This window comes from Triplophysa rosa, linkage group LG12, assembly GCF_024868665.1.
Source record: "Triplophysa rosa linkage group LG12, Trosa_1v2, whole genome shotgun sequence".
Taxonomy (NCBI): domain Eukaryota; kingdom Metazoa; phylum Chordata; class Actinopteri; order Cypriniformes; family Nemacheilidae; genus Triplophysa; species Triplophysa rosa.
In genome coordinates, this window is record NC_079901.1 from 14,794,657 (window position 1) to 14,814,554 (window position 19,898).

The 19,898-nt window shown below is 38.9% G+C and overlaps 1 protein-coding gene across 1 annotated transcript in view; it reads right to left on the reverse strand.

Annotated features, from left to right (window-relative positions):
- Window positions 1-19,145, reverse strand: part of fkbp16 (FKBP prolyl isomerase 16) — a 40,642-nt gene extending 21,497 nt beyond the window's left edge. Inside the window, exons 1-3 of the mRNA XM_057348050.1 lie at window positions 18,221-19,145; window positions 17,774-17,943; window positions 17,241-17,329 (exon numbers count right to left, since the gene is read on the reverse strand). Coding sequence (XP_057204033.1) covers window positions 17,241-17,329; window positions 17,774-17,943; window positions 18,221-18,818 — 857 coding nt within the window. The 5' untranslated portion in view covers window positions 18,819-19,145. The remainder of the gene's footprint in view (window positions 1-17,240; window positions 17,330-17,773; window positions 17,944-18,220) is intronic.
- Between the last annotated feature and the right edge of the window lie 753 nt (window positions 19,146-19,898).

Below are 19,898 nucleotides of genomic sequence, written 5' to 3' on the forward strand. Positions count from 1 at the left end.
TTTCTGTCAGTTTTTGACATAGATAATGCAATATACTGGATCATGTTTTAGTGCAAACATACAAATAAAGCTAACAGTTTTTTTCTAAAAGCAAAATTTAGCATTTGATTGGATAACCAATTGATAACTTAACTATTTCAGCTGGACAACAGTTATATTTTCACTAAATTTATAGTTTGTCTATACTGAAAATGATTTGTTTTATTTATACATTTTCTATACATTTCTATACATTAGAAATTATATAGTATTTTACAAGGAGGCTAATTTGTGTGAACTTGGACATTTGTACGTGTTTGTTCAATTTGTTTCTTACGTTAGGTTTAGGGTCGGAGGTTAGGGGAGGGGCTTCAGTATTGATTTTCTAATAACCGTACGTTTTTGTACGATTCGCATCTTATGAATTCAAATGGATTAGCCACCTTATGAAATAGTTACGAATTCCTGTGAGATCAAAAATATTTTGTCCTAATGAATATTATCGCAATATCTATTGAATAGTTTTTTTTAATAAATAATTAGTCACATAAAACAATATAAATAATAATAATTGAATTATTATAATAATAAATTAATTATTATAAATATAATAATATTATTATTATTATTATATAATTATAGTCACATTTCGGGTATGGGTCACCATATCTGACTAATAGGTCACTTTCACTTTCACTCATAATAAATAATAGTCATAATAAATAATAAAGTCACATTCATTTCAAATTATCGTTTCTTTGTATTTTCTCTTTTTAGCCAATAAATAACATTCAAAATATGATGATAAAGTAATGTTGAATTAAACCTTCATTTTAAACCATCTTAGTACTTTGTATGTCCCCCTGTAATGACATTATGCCTTCGAGCAAAATACAAATTTGCTTATTTGATCAGTTTTTTTGCCATTTGGAGGCTTGCTGGTTTCTTATCAAAGCTTTCTTGCCATTTACTGTACAATATCAAACCTTTTTATCTAAAGCGTCGTGCGGTAAACTAACCGCAGAGGCAATCTGTGTAGAGCAACCTGCTCAAGGGCATAACGGTTATATAAGAGGTCTCAGTAATTGTCTATTTCATGGGTCAGTCCTATCTGCAGTCAAAGGCTGCTATGTTTACATTTCCAACTCTATAGGCTATACTGGGCTATACTGGTCGGAAGATACTATAAGCTACCATCCAACATACATAAAGGGTTACGTTAGTTATGAAAAACTGGGTTTATCCTTTTTACCAGTAAAATGTCACATGTATGCGTTTATACGTGTGTGTGTGCATTTGCATAGAAAAGCTTTTTATTAGCTCCAGCCCTTGTGCTCTAACCCGTAATCTGTGTGCATTCTGGCTTTCAGATGTCCCATTTAGCCCTGAGGGAGACCACAGCCCTGCTGGGGAGAGATGACTCTCTCTGTTGCCTTGGCACGGTTGATTCCAGGGCCACCACATGTGCCTCACTGGTCCTCACTCACCGTTTCATTATCTTTATCTTTTGTGAGCAGGGCTGGGAAGCGGCGAGGGGTCAGGGGCTCTGACGCGTATTCTGACGTGTATCATGCTATGGAGAAGATGCTATCTCAGTTATGTCACCTCACAAAAACCATCCTGCCCTGATAACATGATCCGCTTGACCAAGGCAAATTATACCAACTGGATATTCACATATCCACATATTTAATCATTAAAATGACGTCTGGTGCACTTTGCAGTTTATTTTGGAAGCAAACCACCCATTTAGGCAGGAATAAACCATCTGATGTCATTGAAAGTGATCAATAAGTTTTTATGTTTTCGATTTTTTTAGGTGACGCAATGCAAAGGGTCATGGGTTTGACCCAGGGAACACACATACTGATAAATGCATAGACTGAATGCACTGAAGTCACGTTGGATAAAAGCACATACCAAATGTTGTGTGAATGGTAAAAATGATAAAATCAAGTTCGTCAAGTCAGTTGACAGTCACGCTTAGGACACACAAAGTGTTTTCATTTGTATACATGTTAGAAAGGTTCTCCATCAATGTAAAGAGGACATTAGAATAAAAAAACTGTCCCATGATTAGGTTTCAGGACTAAGAAATATATCCTAAATTGCCTCAAATATTAAAAAAATATTACTAAGGGTACGTTGTTTTGACTTTTTCTGAATTTTATTTATACCTCTGTACTGAGGTGGTTGACCTTTCCCACACATGAATAACATTCTAGCTTTAAAAGAATTAGGTCTCTAAAACAGGTTCCTTATCAACATGTTAAATTAACTTTACAAACGGATGCTATGGAAGAAACATTCAATGGAGCTGCATTACCAATCAGTTTCCCTTATTGCCGTCTGTCTCCTGCTTCCTGTCATCACACAATGATACATGCAAATGCAATTACTGTGACTAAGATTAGGGATCGGCATAATTCACCCAATGGTTCTTTAAGGCTACATATGCAGTGCAGCTCCTTATTATTATATATACATACACATTACAATATATTGTATACATTACTCATTCATGTTACCATGGTTATCACTACGGTACTCATGAGTGACTCATGTATTGTGTACACATGGAACAATAATAACTCCTGTTGTCACTCCCTTTAACATTGTTGTGTGTATATGCCAGTAGATCTAATGCAATAGCTTTCCTGTGGCTCAGTGGTTAGAGCATGGCGCTAGCACTGCCAAGGTCATGGATTCGACCCCAGGGATTCCACATACTTAGAAACAAACGTATAGTATAATGCAATGGAAGTCGCTTTGGATAAAAGCATCTGCCAAATGCATAAATGCAAATGTAAAATTGTTAATGGAATGGGTGTGTTGGTCTTACACCGGTGCTGTAGGGTTAAAGTCCTGATAAAGCTGAAAAAAGTTTATTTGATTCATTTAGCACTGGAAAATAACAATTCAATATTAAAGGATTCAACATAAAAAAAACAAAGAGAAGTGGAGTTGAAGCTGTATCATATTAAGGTGAATGTCAGGTTGATGTGGGTGATAGGGGCACAGGTTGCCAGGAACAAGTCAAGTATAAGCGGTAAACAGAAGCAAAATGGAACATTAGCGGGTACACATGCACGCTCGAACAGAAGGAAAACCGCTCAAGATCGCTTGAACTAAATATTTAGTCTTACGTGTTGAAAAAGAATGTTATGGAAAACACTTGCTGTCAGACTGCAACCAATTGCCGAATCCCTCTTTCAGAGACGTACTTTAGTTTTTTACTGTCAAAACACAATGTAACACCGATGAGCCATGAACAGGTCTCTTATCTTCACTGTTGAGTCTGAGATTCTATCTGCTATTATCTATTAGTCAGATTCACGTACATACAGTATGTTAACATTTTCCAGGAGTCCAAATAAACATACAGAATATGAAATGAAAACTGATCAGTCAGATCTTTCTTGTCTCAGTGGGTGGTTCTTAGCCAGAATACAACATAAACTGGATCAGGTGATAGTAAAGGAAAAGTTCACAAATGAAACCAGTCATAATAGGCAAAAGCACTGTAAAAGTATCATAAAAATAGTCTGTACAACTCATGGTATATATTTCAAGTGTTAGGAATATGTAAAGTCATACGATAGCTGTGTCTGCTGTTCCTCGCAAAAGGGTTTTCATGAATATAGTGTACACGTTTTATTAGATACTTGTAGTGGAAGGTTTTTTTTTTTGGTCATATTTGACCTAAAAAATCTTACTTTGTGTTTCACTTTTTGTTGAACAGTTCCTTTAATATACAGTGCAAGATTATAATAATATTGAAGGTTATGATCACCAAAACTCAAACGAAGCTTACGGCACTATGTGTGGGTGTGTTCTCAAACCTGCAAGGACATCAATACCAGAATTTTGGGTTATGCTGGTGTTTGGCCAGACGCTGCTGCAGGCAGCTGGGAGTGGCTCTGACTCTTTTTCTACTGAAGTTAAAGCTATACGTTTGACAATCTCTTAATCTTACGTGATTCCACAGCACTGCTCATTAACCTGCTGTGGGCAGGTTTCCATAAGTACAGATAAAACTGAATGACAACAGTTCCTCTGACATTTGCATGCAATTTAGTATGTGGTTGTTCTCTGTAACAGGGATGCAGGGAAACCTGACCAGATAGAACGCTTGCAAACTAAAGTAGCTAATCAATGCAAAGTGGCCACGCTTAGTGTGAACTAACAGAACAGCTGACTGCCAGAACTCCTTGTAACAATACAGTGTAACTATATACTGTATCACTCACTGTGACTCATACACACACATTCGCTCTCTGAAAGACGCACATACAGTACAGTACAGTGATAAATTAGTCAAACACTCCCATGTTAAGCCGTTCACTAATTGACTTCTTCATAAACATGCATCTCATACAAACAGATGAGAGCTCACATACACAACGTTCTTTCACCTTCATAATGAAGGCTGTTATCAAGACAATTATTTGGGACAGAGATGAGCTTTTGATGGCTGAAACTGGTATTATTGTTAATACGGAGTTAATTATTTTCCTGACATAATATTTTCTTTGCCAACAAAAATAGTTCTAAAAGAAGCCCAAGCATCAATCAGGAACAGAAAAAATGATTTACATTTACATATATATGGCAGACACTTCTATCCAAAGCAATTTACAGTGCATTTAGTCTATACATGCCTTTTATTAGTACTGTATGTGAGTTCCCTGTGAATGAACCCATGACCGTTGTGTTGCTAGCGGAAGGCTCTACCAATAGAGTACCTCAGAGATGTCATATAGTTTATGCAAACCCTGGAAGCAAATTAGCATTTTAGCACTTCCGGTTCCATCGCCCCAAAGTCGATTGTTTTTTTGGTCAGGTTTTTGGTTAATTGCCTGAAAAAAATATTTTCATGTTTTAATTTATGACATAAAACACCAGTTATAACCCGCTTGTTTTTTTTTAAAGCCTTATTGTGTCTTAAAAATGGCGGTTGCTAACAAGTTTCTAAAAGCAACTACATTCTTTGTCGGGGACATCACGCATAAAAATCTCACAAATAATGCAACATGGACACAAATCTCTAAAAATGTGGATAGGCATTCAAGTTTGATGGTAGTGACGCTGCTACAGAGCGACTGTAGTGTAATCTGTTTATGGCCTCATGTTAGCTTTTTAATTCTGGCGGTTGTATTTAGGCTTCACAAGTAACAAATGTTGTGTACATTTTGAAAAGATTATCTTGATAGACAAAATGTATAAACATCAGAAACCTTTGTTAATCACAGATTTCTTTTTGCGATATTCCAAAAGTCTGTGAGAAAAATGCAGGCTTTCGGTTGAGAGTGTGGTGCTAACTTTCGGGTTGGCCTACAAAAACATGTCATCTCTGCGGTACTCTATTGAGCTACAGGAACAGTTGGAAAAGCTCCTCTCATTTCTCCATATCACTTATTCACACCCCGAAAAGAGACAAGCAGTGAAACACCTCACATATCTTACATTTTGGCAATTGGATCTTTCCAGTGTTCAAATCTCATTGCATGGTTTGCTATTTTACTAAACCAGATGTTTGATACGTTTGACAATCTTTCACCGTTCAAGCCCCATTTGAATTGCAGTCATTTTTTTCTCAGAGTGAGATGGAAGTTACTGCCAGTTCTTTTCCTCTGCTCATTCTGCTCCTTCTCAAGACTTGGCACACAAATAGTCAACAGAAGACAGATCTGTGTGTGTGTTGATTTGAAAGCCATGCTGTGAACAGACTCATCACTTGGCAGCACGTGTGATTGAGCACATGTGTGTCAGAATGTGTCATATGTCAGCGCAGCCTGGTGATTTGATCAATGACGTGTATACTCATGAAATGCTCATCACTCAATTTGACGGTTTTACACACCTACACTTGTACCATGTTCGTTTGAAGGCTCAATCTGTTTCCATCTTTCTGGATGTTTCTTTCTCAACAGTCTCTAGAAATTAGATGATATGACTTGAATCACAGTGTTTGTTTATATTAATAACATCAAAATAATAAATGATATTAATTTAAAAAACAATCTTCTATATTGCTTATATTGCTTACTTACAGTATTGTTTGCATATTTAAAAAGGATTACATTTTCTCTCATTTGTACATCACTTTGAATAAAAGTGTCAGCGTAATGAATAAATGCAAATGTAAACTGCACTATGAATCATGATATTATAGATTGTGTTCATATGAGCTCAGTAAATCGAACAAGTTAGCAGATGCTAAACGTCAAGAAGATCAATAAATACTGTGAGTTCATCATTATCCATCAGGTTTGTTCTGATCAAAGTCAACTAGAACAGATCATATCACAGAAAGCATAGAAGTAAACCTCTTACAATAAAAAATACACTGATGGTACAATTAAACAGTTCAGTTGTGGAACAGCATTTCAACAAACTGCACTTTAAAGTCAACCTGAACCTGTTCGCAATCCATTTTAGTTCTGTAATGTGAACGTAAAGAGATTTAGGCTTTTAGCCAACAATAGCTCACGTGGACGGAGAGATATCTGCATAAAACAAATGTTGTCTCAAAGGATGAGCAAACTGTTAGTTTTACACACTGTAACACTTTACTAAAGGTGGCACAAAAACCTTTTTTTACTTTTTAAAATGTGGTGCATTTAAAGGTCCAGTGTATGAAATTTGGCGACATCTAGCGGTTAGGTTGCAACAATTCACTCAACCCATACTTTTAAAGCACTACGTGGCTGACACAGGACTAAGGAGTCGTCAACCTTTTGCTTTTTTGTCGAAGGAGATAATGTATTTATGAAACGTGCTCTGTAGAGCAGATTGTCCGTTTAGGGCTTCTATAGAAACAACATGGCAAATTCCATGCAAGGGGACCCACTGTGTATATAGATAGAAATAACTAATTCTAAGGTAATAAATACATAACCCGTAATTAGGTAGGGTCTTTATACATCTCTTAAGACATAGTTATGTATATTTACTATATTATATTTAGGGGCCAAGCCCCGAAGGGCCAAGCACAGAAGGTTCATAGCCCTATGAACCGTACGTAGGAAAATGGTGAAAATTGGCACACTCGTAGAGGTGGTACTCATTAGTCATGTGACCAAGTATGGGGTCTCTAGCGCTCACTTTTGAATCCATTGATGTACAAAAATTCTACTCGGCACACGTCATGCACTCAACTTTATTTATATAGCGCTTTTACAATTTTCATTGTTACAAAGCAGCTGTACATGAGACACATTGACTACAAGCAAAACAATCAAAGTTGTACCTGCAAAAACAAGAAAAGGTTGAAAACACAGAAGACAGACACACCCACACACAAAACACTCCACACACACAACACGCACCAACACACACACACACAGAGACACACACACACACGGATGCGCACGCACACACACACACCACACACACACACACGTACGTACACAGACAAGTACGCACACACACACACGCTCAGTGAGAGCACACATTTAGGATAAAGGAGAGAGAAGCACAGGTCAAATATAACAGATAATAAATTCCTATATGCAATATTAATTAAGTAAAACTTTAAGATTCTAAAGCAGCCCCCCCGGTCAGGCAGATAGTGCAAAAACAGTATGCAAACGGTGGCGAGGAACCCAAAACTCTAATCGAGAAAAAAAACCTCAGGAGAACCCAGGCCCAACCAGGGGATTCCAGTTCCCCTCTGGCAAAAGCTGCTGCCTCTGCACAAGCTCCAGAGAACTTGCACAACAAGGCTAAATAAAATAAATAAACTTAATAATAAAATAAATTATAGTTTAAGATTATCATTAATAATCTAATAGCATTTGAAATTTTGTGGTGAAGACATGTCAAGAGACCGCGTCCTTCTTTATCCAGCTCTATCATCTCAGCTCTTGTCAGGTCCCCACTTCCCATTCTCCGCTCTACCATCAGGTCAGGCCATGAACTGCATCCTGCTCGCTGTGGTAACCTTGGAACAATGAGACAAGACTGGCTGAGAGTAGAGTACTGTTCTGTACTCTTTGATGCAACAAGTACATCAGTTGTGTTTTTGGTTCCGGTTGATCTAACTAATGCAGCCTAAACCCTCTGAAGATTTATATTATGGAAGAGTAGTGTATGCAAGATTAAAAAGATGCGTCTTTAGTCTAGATTTAAACTGACAGAGTGTGTCTGCCTCCCGGACAGTGCAGGGAAGACTATTCCAAAGTTTAGGCGCTAGATAGGAAAAGGATCTACCACCTGCACTTGATTTTGAAATTCTAGGTATTACCAACTGACAGGACGCCTGAGAGCGTAATGCACGTGAAGGACTGTAATACAAAAGGAGTTCATTCAAGTACTGAGGAGCTAAACCATGTAAGGCTTTATAGGTAATAAGCAAGATTTTAAAGTTAACGCGATGCTTTATAGGTAACCAGTGCAAGGTTGACAGAACCGGGCTAATATGTTCATACTTTTTTGTACGTGTAAGAACTCGAGCTGCCGCGTTTTGGACCAATTGGAGTTTTTGTAATAAGCCTGCAGGGCAACCACCTAACAGTGCATTACAGTAATCTAGTCTTGATGTCATGAATGCATGAATTAACTTCTCTGCATCTGAGATTGACAGCATATGACGTAGTTTAGATATATTCTTAAAATGGAAAAACGCAATTTTACAGGTGTTGGCGACGTGGCTCTCAAATGACAGATTACTATCGAATAGAACGCCAAGATTCTTTGCTGACGACGAGGGTTTTATGGAACATCCGTCAATAGTTAAACAGTATTCTTGGTTGTTACTTATAGCAGTTTTCGGTCCAATAAGTAACACTTCCGTTTTGTCCGAGTTCAGTAATAAAAAGTTGTTACTCATCCAGTTTTTTATATCGACTATGCATTCCATTATTCGATGGAACTGCTGTGTTTCATGAGGCTTCGAGGAAATATAAAGTTGAGTATCATCAGCATAACAGTGAAAGCTAACTCCGTGTCGCTTTATTATATCTCCTAGAGGTAGCATGTATAATGCGAAGAGCAGAGGCCCTAAGACCGAGCCCTGTGGTACACCGTACTGGACTTGCGATTTGCGTGACACCTCATTGTTTATTGCTACAAATTGAAAACGGTCGGATAAATAAGATTTAAACCATTTCAAAGCTATTCCCTTAATGCCGACATAATTTTCGAGTCTATGTAGGAGTGTGCTGTGGTCAATGGTATCGAATGCAGCACTAAGGTCTAGCAGCACCAATAACGAGATACAACCTCGGTCAGACGCCAATAGCAGATCATTTGTAACTCTGATCAAAGCAGTCTCTGTACTGTGACATGCTCTAAATCCAGACTGGAATTCTTCATTGATGTCATTCCTTTGGAGGAAGGAGCATAATTGAGTTGAAACTACTTTTTCCAGAACTTTAGATATGAAAGGTAGATTCGATATAGGCCTGTAGTTCCTTAGTTCTCTAGGGTCGAGTTGGGGTTTTTTGACAAGGGGCCTTATAACAGCCACCTTATATGCTTTAGGCACATGTCCTAATGTCAGAGATGAGTTAATAATACCAAGAAGAGGATCTATAATTTCTGGGAGCATCTCTTTCAGTAGATTTGTAGGTATAGGGTCTAGTATGCATGTTGTTGATTTAGATGATCTAATAATTTTAGACAGCTCATCTTGATCTACGGTATAAAATAATTGCATTTTCTCCTTAAGGGCGCTGTAGTTAGTTTGTTCAGCGGGTTTCACTTCTGATTGCATTGTTATAATTTTTTCTCTAATATCTTGGATTTTATATGTGAAGTAGTTCATAAATTCATCACTGCTATGCTGATATACAGGATCAGAAGTCACTGACGATTTATTTTTTGTTAATTTAGCCACCGTGTTAAATAAAAACCTAGGGTTGTGCTGGTTTTCTTCTATTAGTGATGAAAAGTAGGCGGATCTAGAAGTTATTAGGGCTTTCCTGTATTTTCGAATACTATCCTTCCATGCTGTACGAAATACCTCTAATTTAGTTTTCTTAAAGTTGCGCTCCATTTTTCGGGCCGCTTTCTTTAGAGCCTGAGTGTGTTCATTATACCACGGTGTGGGGCTGCCATTTTTAATCTTCTTTAAACGTAGTGGAGCAACTTTGTCTAGCGTTACCGAGAAGGTGGAATTAAAATTTTCAGTGGTAATGTCAAGATCTTCAACGTTATTTCTCATGATTTGAGACAATTCGGGCAGATTATCGAGAAACGCATCTTTGGTAGTTGAAGTTATTGTTCTACCATATTTGTAACAATGAGTTTTATTTGCAGCCGTAGGCCAGTGAAGCAAACATAATACCAGATAATGATCCGAAATGTCTTCACTCTGCTGAAGGATTTTAACGTCGTCCACATTTATACCGTAAGACAGTATTAAATCTAAAGTATGATTACGAAGGTGAGTGGGTCCTGACACATGTTGACTAATGCCCATGGAGTTAAGAGTGTCTTTGAAAGCCATTCCTAAGGCATCTGTAACGTTATCTACGTGGATGTTAAAGTCACCAACGACAAGGAGTCTATCTGCGGCCAGTACTAGTTCTGATAAGAACCCACCAAATTCTTTAATAAAATCTGTGTGGTGCCCTGGAGGCCTATATACAATAGCTAGAATCAATTTAAAAAGTGTTTTATCTTTAGTATTAGGTGTTGAAACATGAAGAACCATGACTTCAAAAGAATTATATTTAGAGTTCGACTTCTGGGAAATGCTAAGAGAGTTATTGTAAAGTGCTGCGACACCTCCCCCTCTGCCTTTTAGACGAGGCTCGTGTTTATAATAATAATCTTGGGGGACAGATTCATTTAAAGCAATATAATCATCTGGTTTTAGCCATGTTTCTGTCAAACAGAGCATGTCTATTTTATGATCTGTTATCATATCGTTAACAAAAAGTGCTTTATTAGAGAGAGATCTAATATTTAGCAATCCGAGTCGTAACAGTTGATTATCTGTATTTTGTTCATGTTTAGTTTGTTTAACGTTTATTAAATTACTTTCAAGAGGTTTACGCATTATTTTATGTTTGCTAATCCGGGGGACAGACACAGTCTCTATTTTGTGATGTTTGGGAGAACGGATTACTACATGTTGTACATTTTGTGTATTCTGCGACGTGAGACGGCAAGCAGACAGTTGGTTAAGCCATACTGTCTGCTCCCTGACCTGGGCCCCAGCGAGTCAAGTTTTAGCATTAGCATTAAGACTTTTTGCCATATTTCTAGACAGGATGGAAGTCCCAGCCCAGGAGGGATGGAGACCATCTCGTTTCAACAGGTCAGGTCTGCCCTCAAAACTCTTCCAGTTATTTATAAAAACTATATCATTCTGCAGGCACCACTCAGACAACCAGCCATTTAGTGATTATAATCTGCTATAAATCTCATCACCACGATAAGCATTGAGGGGGCCAGAGAATATTACAGTGTCTGACATCATGCTTGCGAGCTCACACACCTCTTTAATGTTATCTTTTGTGATCTCCGATTGACGGAGTCGAACATCATTTGTGCCGACGTGAATGACAATCTTACTGAATTTACGATTAGCCTTAGCCAGCACATTTAAATTTGACTTGATGTCAGGCGCTCTGGCTCCCGGTAAACATTGGACTATGGTGGCTGGTGCCTCTATGTTAACGTTCCGAACAATAGAATCACCGATAACTAGGGCACTTTCAGCAGGTTTCTCAGTCGGTGCGTCACTGAGCGGGGCAAACCTGTTCGAGACTGTAATCGGAACGGTCGAGTGATGTTTTGTCCTGCGACTACGCCGTCTCACAGTCACGAAGTTTCCCAGCTGCGGGGGATTTTCAACCGGAACCGAGCTGTGTGCGCTAATGTTGCTCGCATCCAAAGTGTTTTCTATCGTCGTTAAACTCTTACTATCCTCAGATAAAGATTGGATGCGAGACTCTAATTCTAAGATCTTCTCTGTCAGCCTAACTATTTCCCTGCATTTATCGCATATAAAGCCCTCGCAGCTGACAGAGAAGGCTAAGCTAAACATATGACATGAGGTGCAAGTAACAACAATAGGAATAGAAGCCATAACTCACCGGATTTGAAGTGCAATTCCAACTTACCAAGGTTACTCGATGGATCGTAGTATAATCGAAGCCGCCGGCAGCGATGCAGGAAACAGGAAACCACTCATCACGCTCATCGCATTCCATGCCTTACACTAAGACTCCACCCATTACAGTAGCAGCCATCTCGAAAAGTACAGTATTGCGTTTTTTCGCTTCTAGTCCTAGAAATTGTGACCGATAAAAGACGTGACCCAAAAGAATTGCTACAACTTCGCAAACTTTTCAAAGTTGACCCAAAAATGTATTGGAGGCTGTAACTCGGCCAATGTTCGATTCATCGATACGATACTTGGTACATGTCAACTACACCTCAGACTGGGGGTCCTTGCCAAAATGTGGAATAGCGCAACCTATGGGTCGCGAGATTTGAAAAATGGCTATTTTTGCTTAACTTTTGAAATGTTTGTCAGAAATTTATGATCTCGGTGTCAACGGATTCCTCGGGTCGTGCCGGATCGGGTGATTACGATCATGTCACGATTGGATGATCGGCCTGTGCGCTGAATCATAATTTTGAAATTTGTCATAAATTGCGATATCTTTTAAAACGCGTGACGTATCGGCATCAAATTTTTAAAGTATTATTGAATTAGTGTCCCGAACATGCCTGCGACGTTAAAAGACAGCGCTTCCTAGTGTTCTCGTATTGAACTATTGTGAGTAACGTTTTGTGCACCACTATGCAAAATGGTCTTCTTGAGTTCATTCCCACCTATTCCTCTGTTTCTCAAATACATAGTATTTCTGTTATTTCTGCTCTACGCACTCGTTTCAGCCACTATGGGGACTAGCTCGTATCAATGTTTGACGCTGTGAAAGCTCTCTTTGGGATCGTGGATCAAGCAAGTCAACTGAGTGGTACAACCAGATAGACTGTGAGCTTTGGGTACAAGAGGTCGCCGGTTCGAATCCTGCTTAGATAGTGTGTTGTACTTGTGTATGAAGTCAGCAATTTGACATCATTCTCACATATTGTTCATAACCTATTTGTTTCTCACGCATGTTTTATTTCCCCATTTTGCTCCTTATGCTCTTCTGTGCTGCTCTGGCTATGTGTTTCTGTAGCTACAGACCTCATCAACCAATGTGGCTGAGTGGTGCAACACCATCGGCCTAGAGTCTTTGAGGTCGAGGGTTCGAATAGTAGAGTGATTTTGAGTAGAGTCTGCGCTTCGTTCTTGCCTGTTCTTCCTGACCTGCCTGTTTTTCACGTGCGCATCCGTTTCTGCCGTTTTTGCCCTCGTGGCTCTGCGCTGGTGCTGCTCCTTCGGGGGCTTGGCCTCGTGGTGCTGCTTGCAGCTCTTGTTTATTATTTCTTCTCGTCCACCATGTTTATCTGCGGGGGTGGGGGGGGACATGGGGGGTTGGATTCCGGCAAGTATACAGATACGAGAGAGAAAAGAGAAGAAGGATGGTGTGTTTGTCCATCTGTGTGCGTATTTTAGTGTGTATGGAAGAGTGTGTGTTTGTGTGATGAGGTGTGAGTGGGTGATGTGCTATCGTGTTTTCCAGCAAAATGGGTGACTCATTTATATTAGGAGCAGTTTAAAAAGCAGCCTGGGATTTCCGTATCACCATTTTCTACGGCATATTCTATGTAAATGCCAAAAATAAATTGCTTGGCATGAGTCAAAACAAACCGAATGTAATTGGTGGGCAAACGCTTAAAGCCAAATTTTAGCTTTAAGAGGTAAACATATAATCTTGCATAATGACATCACAACCTGTTTTTCTAGTGAAATCACAAAATAAAATGTAAATATACTGTATGTTTCATGTTATATTTTACCAAGGACGCTTGAATCACCAACAGACAGTCCCTATCACCTACAACATTCCTATTGAAAGGGATAGTTCACCCAAAAGTAAAAATCATTTATTCATGTTTTTCAGAACCTGCATGACTCTTTATTCTGTGGAGCACAAAAGAAGATATTTTGTGAAATGTTTCAATGGTTTTGTGTCCATACAATGCAAGTCAATTGAGGCTAATTTTGTTTGGTTACCAACGTTCTTCAAAATATCTTCTTTTGTGTTCTGCAGAAGAAAGAAAGTCATACAGATTTGGGAATGACATGGTTAATAAAGAAAGAAATTACATTTTTGAGTGAGCTGTCCCATTAACTCTATAAACCAATAAAAAAACATTTATTTGTTACATTTCACATGAATGTAACAAGGTTGATTTTGCAGCACATAAACCTGCTCTGATGCATGCAATACATGCAAAGAGAGCGAAAGATGCCACCACCCACCCTCCACCCCAACTCTTATCACAGTCTGCTGAATCAGTCTGTCTGCAGATGGCTCAAACATAAAGCTGTGAAGTGCCTTCAGTGGAGACAGGGCTGTCTGTAAGAGACTACCAACAGAGCGCAGTCAATGCATGTCACAACCACTGGAGAGAAACTAAATGAGATTTTCTCTCTGGCTCCGTTTAACACTTTTCTCATTCTCCCTTCCTTCTTTCCTCAGCTTCCTCTCTTCCTCTTTTTACCACCTCCATATGCCATATTGCCACTTTGACAAGCCATCACAGCTGTCAGATAAGGAAAACATGTTGGGGATGATGTTTTTGGATGCAAGCGTTACCTGTCAAAAGACGCCTTTATCATGTCTAGCTCACAAATCTCAACTGGGACTATTTATTTGCATTATGTGCTCAGTTTATTGGAAAGTTCTAGTTCTGGTTATACACTTAAGTGTGGGCTGGAAGATGCATATGATATTTGATATTTTTACATACATTACACAAAGTAATAACTTAATTTTCACAAGTTGGCCTGTTTACATTTTAGGTTTACATAACATAAGTTGTGTTTTTATTGCTTGCGTCCCTGGTTTGTCATGAGGTATTGCTCTTGACATAAATCCTTCAGGTACTGTAAGTTCTTTGAATTCCTTGCATATTCTGCACATGTGGGTTTTTCCTCACAGTGACATGGTAGGTTCACATCTAGATTTGCCACTCAAGTCAACTGAGGAACTCATACCACTTTTGCAAAAGTCTTCAAGCAGACATTGATGCTCGATAGCTAGAACCAATGTACAATTTTAAGCAAAATTTCTTAAGTAGATAAAGAAATATTGCTTAAATATTTAATAGAGATGCACCGATATATCGGCCAATAATCGGTATTGGTCAATAAAAGCAAATTTTCACACTATTGGCCGATGGTTTAAAAACAGCCGATGATCAGGGACGATATTTCCTGTCAATCAAAAGAGGACAAGAAAATGCAATGAATTTGTGCTCTGTATATAGAAAATGTTTAGAAACATCACCAGTTTGATGTTCAATATTAATAGTCATTATATGAATTAATAACATTCAGAAAGTTAAGAAATATTAATTTAATCTTCAGAATTGGCATCGGCAGATATTATACTGTATATATTATTTTGTCTTATATAAAAATTATTATAATCTTAAAGATTCTGCCAGAAGGATTTATCTGTATTTTAGATTTCATTTTGGCTTTTTTATTTTGGCTTGCTTTTAGAGCCTCTAACAGAAGTCGCTGCTTTTTAAGGAAACACTGTCTGTGTGTACAGTAAGTGCACGTATACTGTATGTGTGTGTGTGTTGCACCCATTCAGTGTCATGGGAGGAGATGTTGTCACAGTGGCTTTGCTGTCACCCTTATAGCTGCTGGCAAGAAGCCTGTGTCTACCTTTGGGCCAGGGCTAAATTTAAGTTTGCCGCTCACAGCTCTAATCTGGAGCATCAAAACAACCATTAACTGTGGATCTGTCTGCCTCTCACGACGGCCCGCTCCCAGTGGACGCCACTCATAACAGGGCCAAAGAGAGAGAATCACACAGGAGCATATCCCATCAGCCCCTGTGTCTGCACTGCTACAAGACAAACCTAACGATCACTCCAGAGTCCTCACACACTGTGAGCTACACACTCATACGTGCACACACATCATGCATACATAGACCACAATCATGGGTTGAGAACAACATGATCTCAGCTTGTGTTCCCTCAGGGCCTCTGACTAATCTCTGGTCACTTGGTGCTTAAAAGTTGATCTGTAAGTAAATTCATGCAAATACTCTTTGAATCACAGGCATGGATCATGTTAGTCATTTCAGCTGCATTTCTCTTCGACACAGAATTGCATGGGAGCTAATTGCACGCTCAACTGGAAACTGCACGTGGTTTGCCGTGCAATTGATTTAAAGAACTCGCAATGGGAGGTCACAAACTTTGGAACCTCTCCTCAAAAACACATGACCACAGTTCACTGCTCATCTACAGACACAGATTTGCTTTTCGAACATGTGAATGCTGAGTAAACAAATGCAAGTAAAGTGAAATGCTTTACGTTTCTAAAGCATTAAACATATATGTAGATGCAAACCAAATACCTTATTTGTGAAATTATATAATGGCATCCAGTCATTAAAGGAATAGTTCACCTTCAGAATGAAAATTCTGTCATTATTTGCACACCCACTTTCTTTCTTCTGCAGAACACAAAAGACATTTAAAAAAATGTTGTTCCCCATTGACTTGCATTGGTGTTGTGTCCATACAATAGAAGTCAATGGGGAAATCAAAAGTTTTAAAATGACAAAAAATTCCTTTAAGTAAAGTTGCTTTACTTCAACGCATGTTGCTGGTAAGAGGTCAGTTTTCCAGTCATTTGTGTCATACATTTTTCTTAATGTGATTCAGACAACCCTATCTTTAATCTTTAAAATTCACATCATCCCCATAAAAATCAAATGAACATGTCTGCACCCACACAGTGTAAATTCAACGAATTCAGCGAAGTGAGTTGTTAAACTAAATTATTACCTATAGTTAAAGAATTGAGGGTAGAAGGGGAGGGGTTTCTGGTCATTCCTGAATGTCGTCAATGGGGAGGCCATCTGCTCCTGTTCATGGTTCATTTAGCAAGCTACTGAGGACAGGCCGTTTGCCCTGAGAGCAACAGGTATAAAAGGACTTTGTCCCCCACCCTGTGCGGATGGAAACCACTTCAATTTTTCAGCAGTGTACTGCACCCTCCCTTCCTTCTTGAATTTCTACCTTATAACAGAACGTGAAAGCACCTAAATCTCTTGAGAAGTTAACCCATTTGCCTTTTACCCAAAGGTTTTGCAAAATGTCTGTGTATGTGTGGGCGTCACCAAAATGTGATTATTTGGAGACATTTTACTTACCTTCCTAGGAGTCCATAGGTGTACTGTGAATCTGCAAGCATTAATGCAATCTCTCCCTTCTTCATTGATATGACACACTCCTCCAGAGCCTAAACGAGCAAAAAAATGTCAGATCATAGATTATCTGTTCAAACGTTGACCAAAATTGTACCAAAATGAATTTTGAGCCTAGAGAACTCACTCACTAGACAACAAAACCTAACCTTAAAGCTTCATTGCATTTAGAAACACAGACTGCATAACAACTTGACAAACAAGATCGACCTTGCAAACTTTCCGACAAGAACTAAATTAATCTCACTTCAGCAGGTTACTTTACCAGCCTTGAGTAAACACATACAGTACTCAACATGTGAAAACACAGCTTAATCCCAATGGAAAATTTAGCAGGCAGCAGGTGTGAGGTGACAGATAGTATGGAGGCAGGTGTCCAGAGTATCAGAGTGTGTGTGTGTGTGTGTGTGTGTGTGTGTGTGTGTGTGTGTGTGTGTGCGTGTGTGTCTGCCCCTCCTCTGCCCGACAGTGCGTCTCACCTGGTTTACATCTCCCTCCCCGATTACGAAGACCAGTTTGCAGTCTTTTTCCACGACTGTCTTATCGTCTAGCACGCCCTGCATTTTCAGAGTGACCTCTTGACCCAAAGCAGGGGTCAGGGCATTGTCGGGGCTGCTTTGTAACACCTTCTTTCTCAGCAGACGGTCATCTACGGGCAGTCATGATAGTGGAGAAAAGGGGGAAGGGGTAAGAAGTCAACAAGACCTAGATGACTATCCTACTTGTATTAACCAAGTTGAACACAAAGATCATGCTAGTTGACCAGTGACCACCTCTTTGTTGGTGAATATGGTTATGCTGGTCCACCAACAATATCATCAAACCATCATTAGCCAGCATTAATCAGTCTAGACACGAAAAATTCATGCTGGTCTAAGATGGTCTTTAAGCAGTGAAGCAAATATATGGTATCACAGACATCTTACCTGTAATGTCCACCCAGTCCTCTGCCGTAAACAACTCCTCAAAGCTGGTGGTGGTCCACTCATCCACTTCATAATCTGGAAAAAGACTGTCCCATGAGTCAACCCTTTCTTCCACTGCCTCAGTTTCTTTAAACCGAACTGTTTTCCCAAAGCTAGGAGTCTTTGTCAGTTTGCAGCTCTTCTGTGTGTATGACTCTTTGGTCACAGGTGTTGTGAAGTTTGTATTTGAGATGATGAGTTCATCTGTGCCCTTTTTGCTGGGGTCATCGCTTACGTTTTCGGTACACTTCATCTCTCTCATTTCTTCTGCTTCTTTATTCTCTGCTGTATCTTTCTTCTCACTTCCTTCTTTGTCCTCTGTGACCTCCATTGTTGTCTTCTCATCCTCCTCTCCAGTGACATTTCTTCTCTGCAGCTCCACGATGGGCTCTTGAAGCACCTGACAGAGTTGAAGAATAGTTTCCTCACTCTTAAGATCCTGTTTGTCCCCAGTGACTGAAATAGCATGTCTAACTGATTCTGTAAATGTCTCCGAAGCTTTCTCTTGTGGTTCTCCAGCCTCTGGTTCCATGTCCCCACACGGCACTAGGGATACCATCTATGTCTTCCTAAAATTGTTGAGCGTCTTCCTTGCACACAAAAAAATGATGTAGGTGTTGCTTAAGAGCCAAGATGGCAAACACCTGCATCCATTAGCGACAGCGTTTTCTAAAGCACAGTGCGCCCATGGACTCTAATAGAATTATCATAGAAATGCATTGCCACATGACCCAAATCCCATCTGTGGCTAGTCCATTTCCTGCAGCTCTTCTTGAAATTTTTAAAATATAAAGAAAAAAGGTCAATGCACAAAAATTGTGTCGATATGTAAAGGCCTCCTGGTCAGTGGAGTTGTGCAGTGGTAATCTGTTGGATTAGAAGAGCAAAATCTAATCTGGCCCTACGTCTGTAATCTTCTTAATGACTTCATCACGTCGCCCCATAATGCAAGAGTCCATGAATACGTCCACCAATAAGAGGGCTTTAGCGACTGGTGGCTATTCCGGTTCAACCAATTATATAATGAATGACAAATACAAAAATATGTAATTTATGATTGATATTGACAAAACTAGCCTATATTCAAACGAAACTGTAGTTTTTCAGATAATGAAAAAACCTACAAAGAAAAATATTTGCCATAATCTTATTGTAAGAACAGGCACTGACTGAGGATAACATACACATGCACACACAAACAGGTTTTTCAGGGTTTGCAACGTGCCAGCTGGGAGCAGATTCACTGTGAGCAATGAGCATTTACAAGACAAGACAAGCTCATAAACTCTGATTATTATTCTATTTAATTCTGCTTCACTTAACAAATCAACAAAACATAAACAGATACACAAAAAGAAAAAATACTTTTGTTTTGGTTGACAACAATACAAGTTGTGTATTCAATGCAATACTGCTTGTCCTGTATTTTTAACATTTAAAATATGCTACAATTATATAATAATATAATTATTTAGAGGTGTGGTAAAATCTTTGTTAATCTGAGAAAAAATACATTATTGTAAGCGTAATAATACTTAAGATGTTCTGCCAGGACTTTAGGATCATGTTAGATGGCTATTGTAACTGTGTATGGGATGGTTTAAGCTGACATGAAACGGAAGGTGTGGTTGTGATGTAT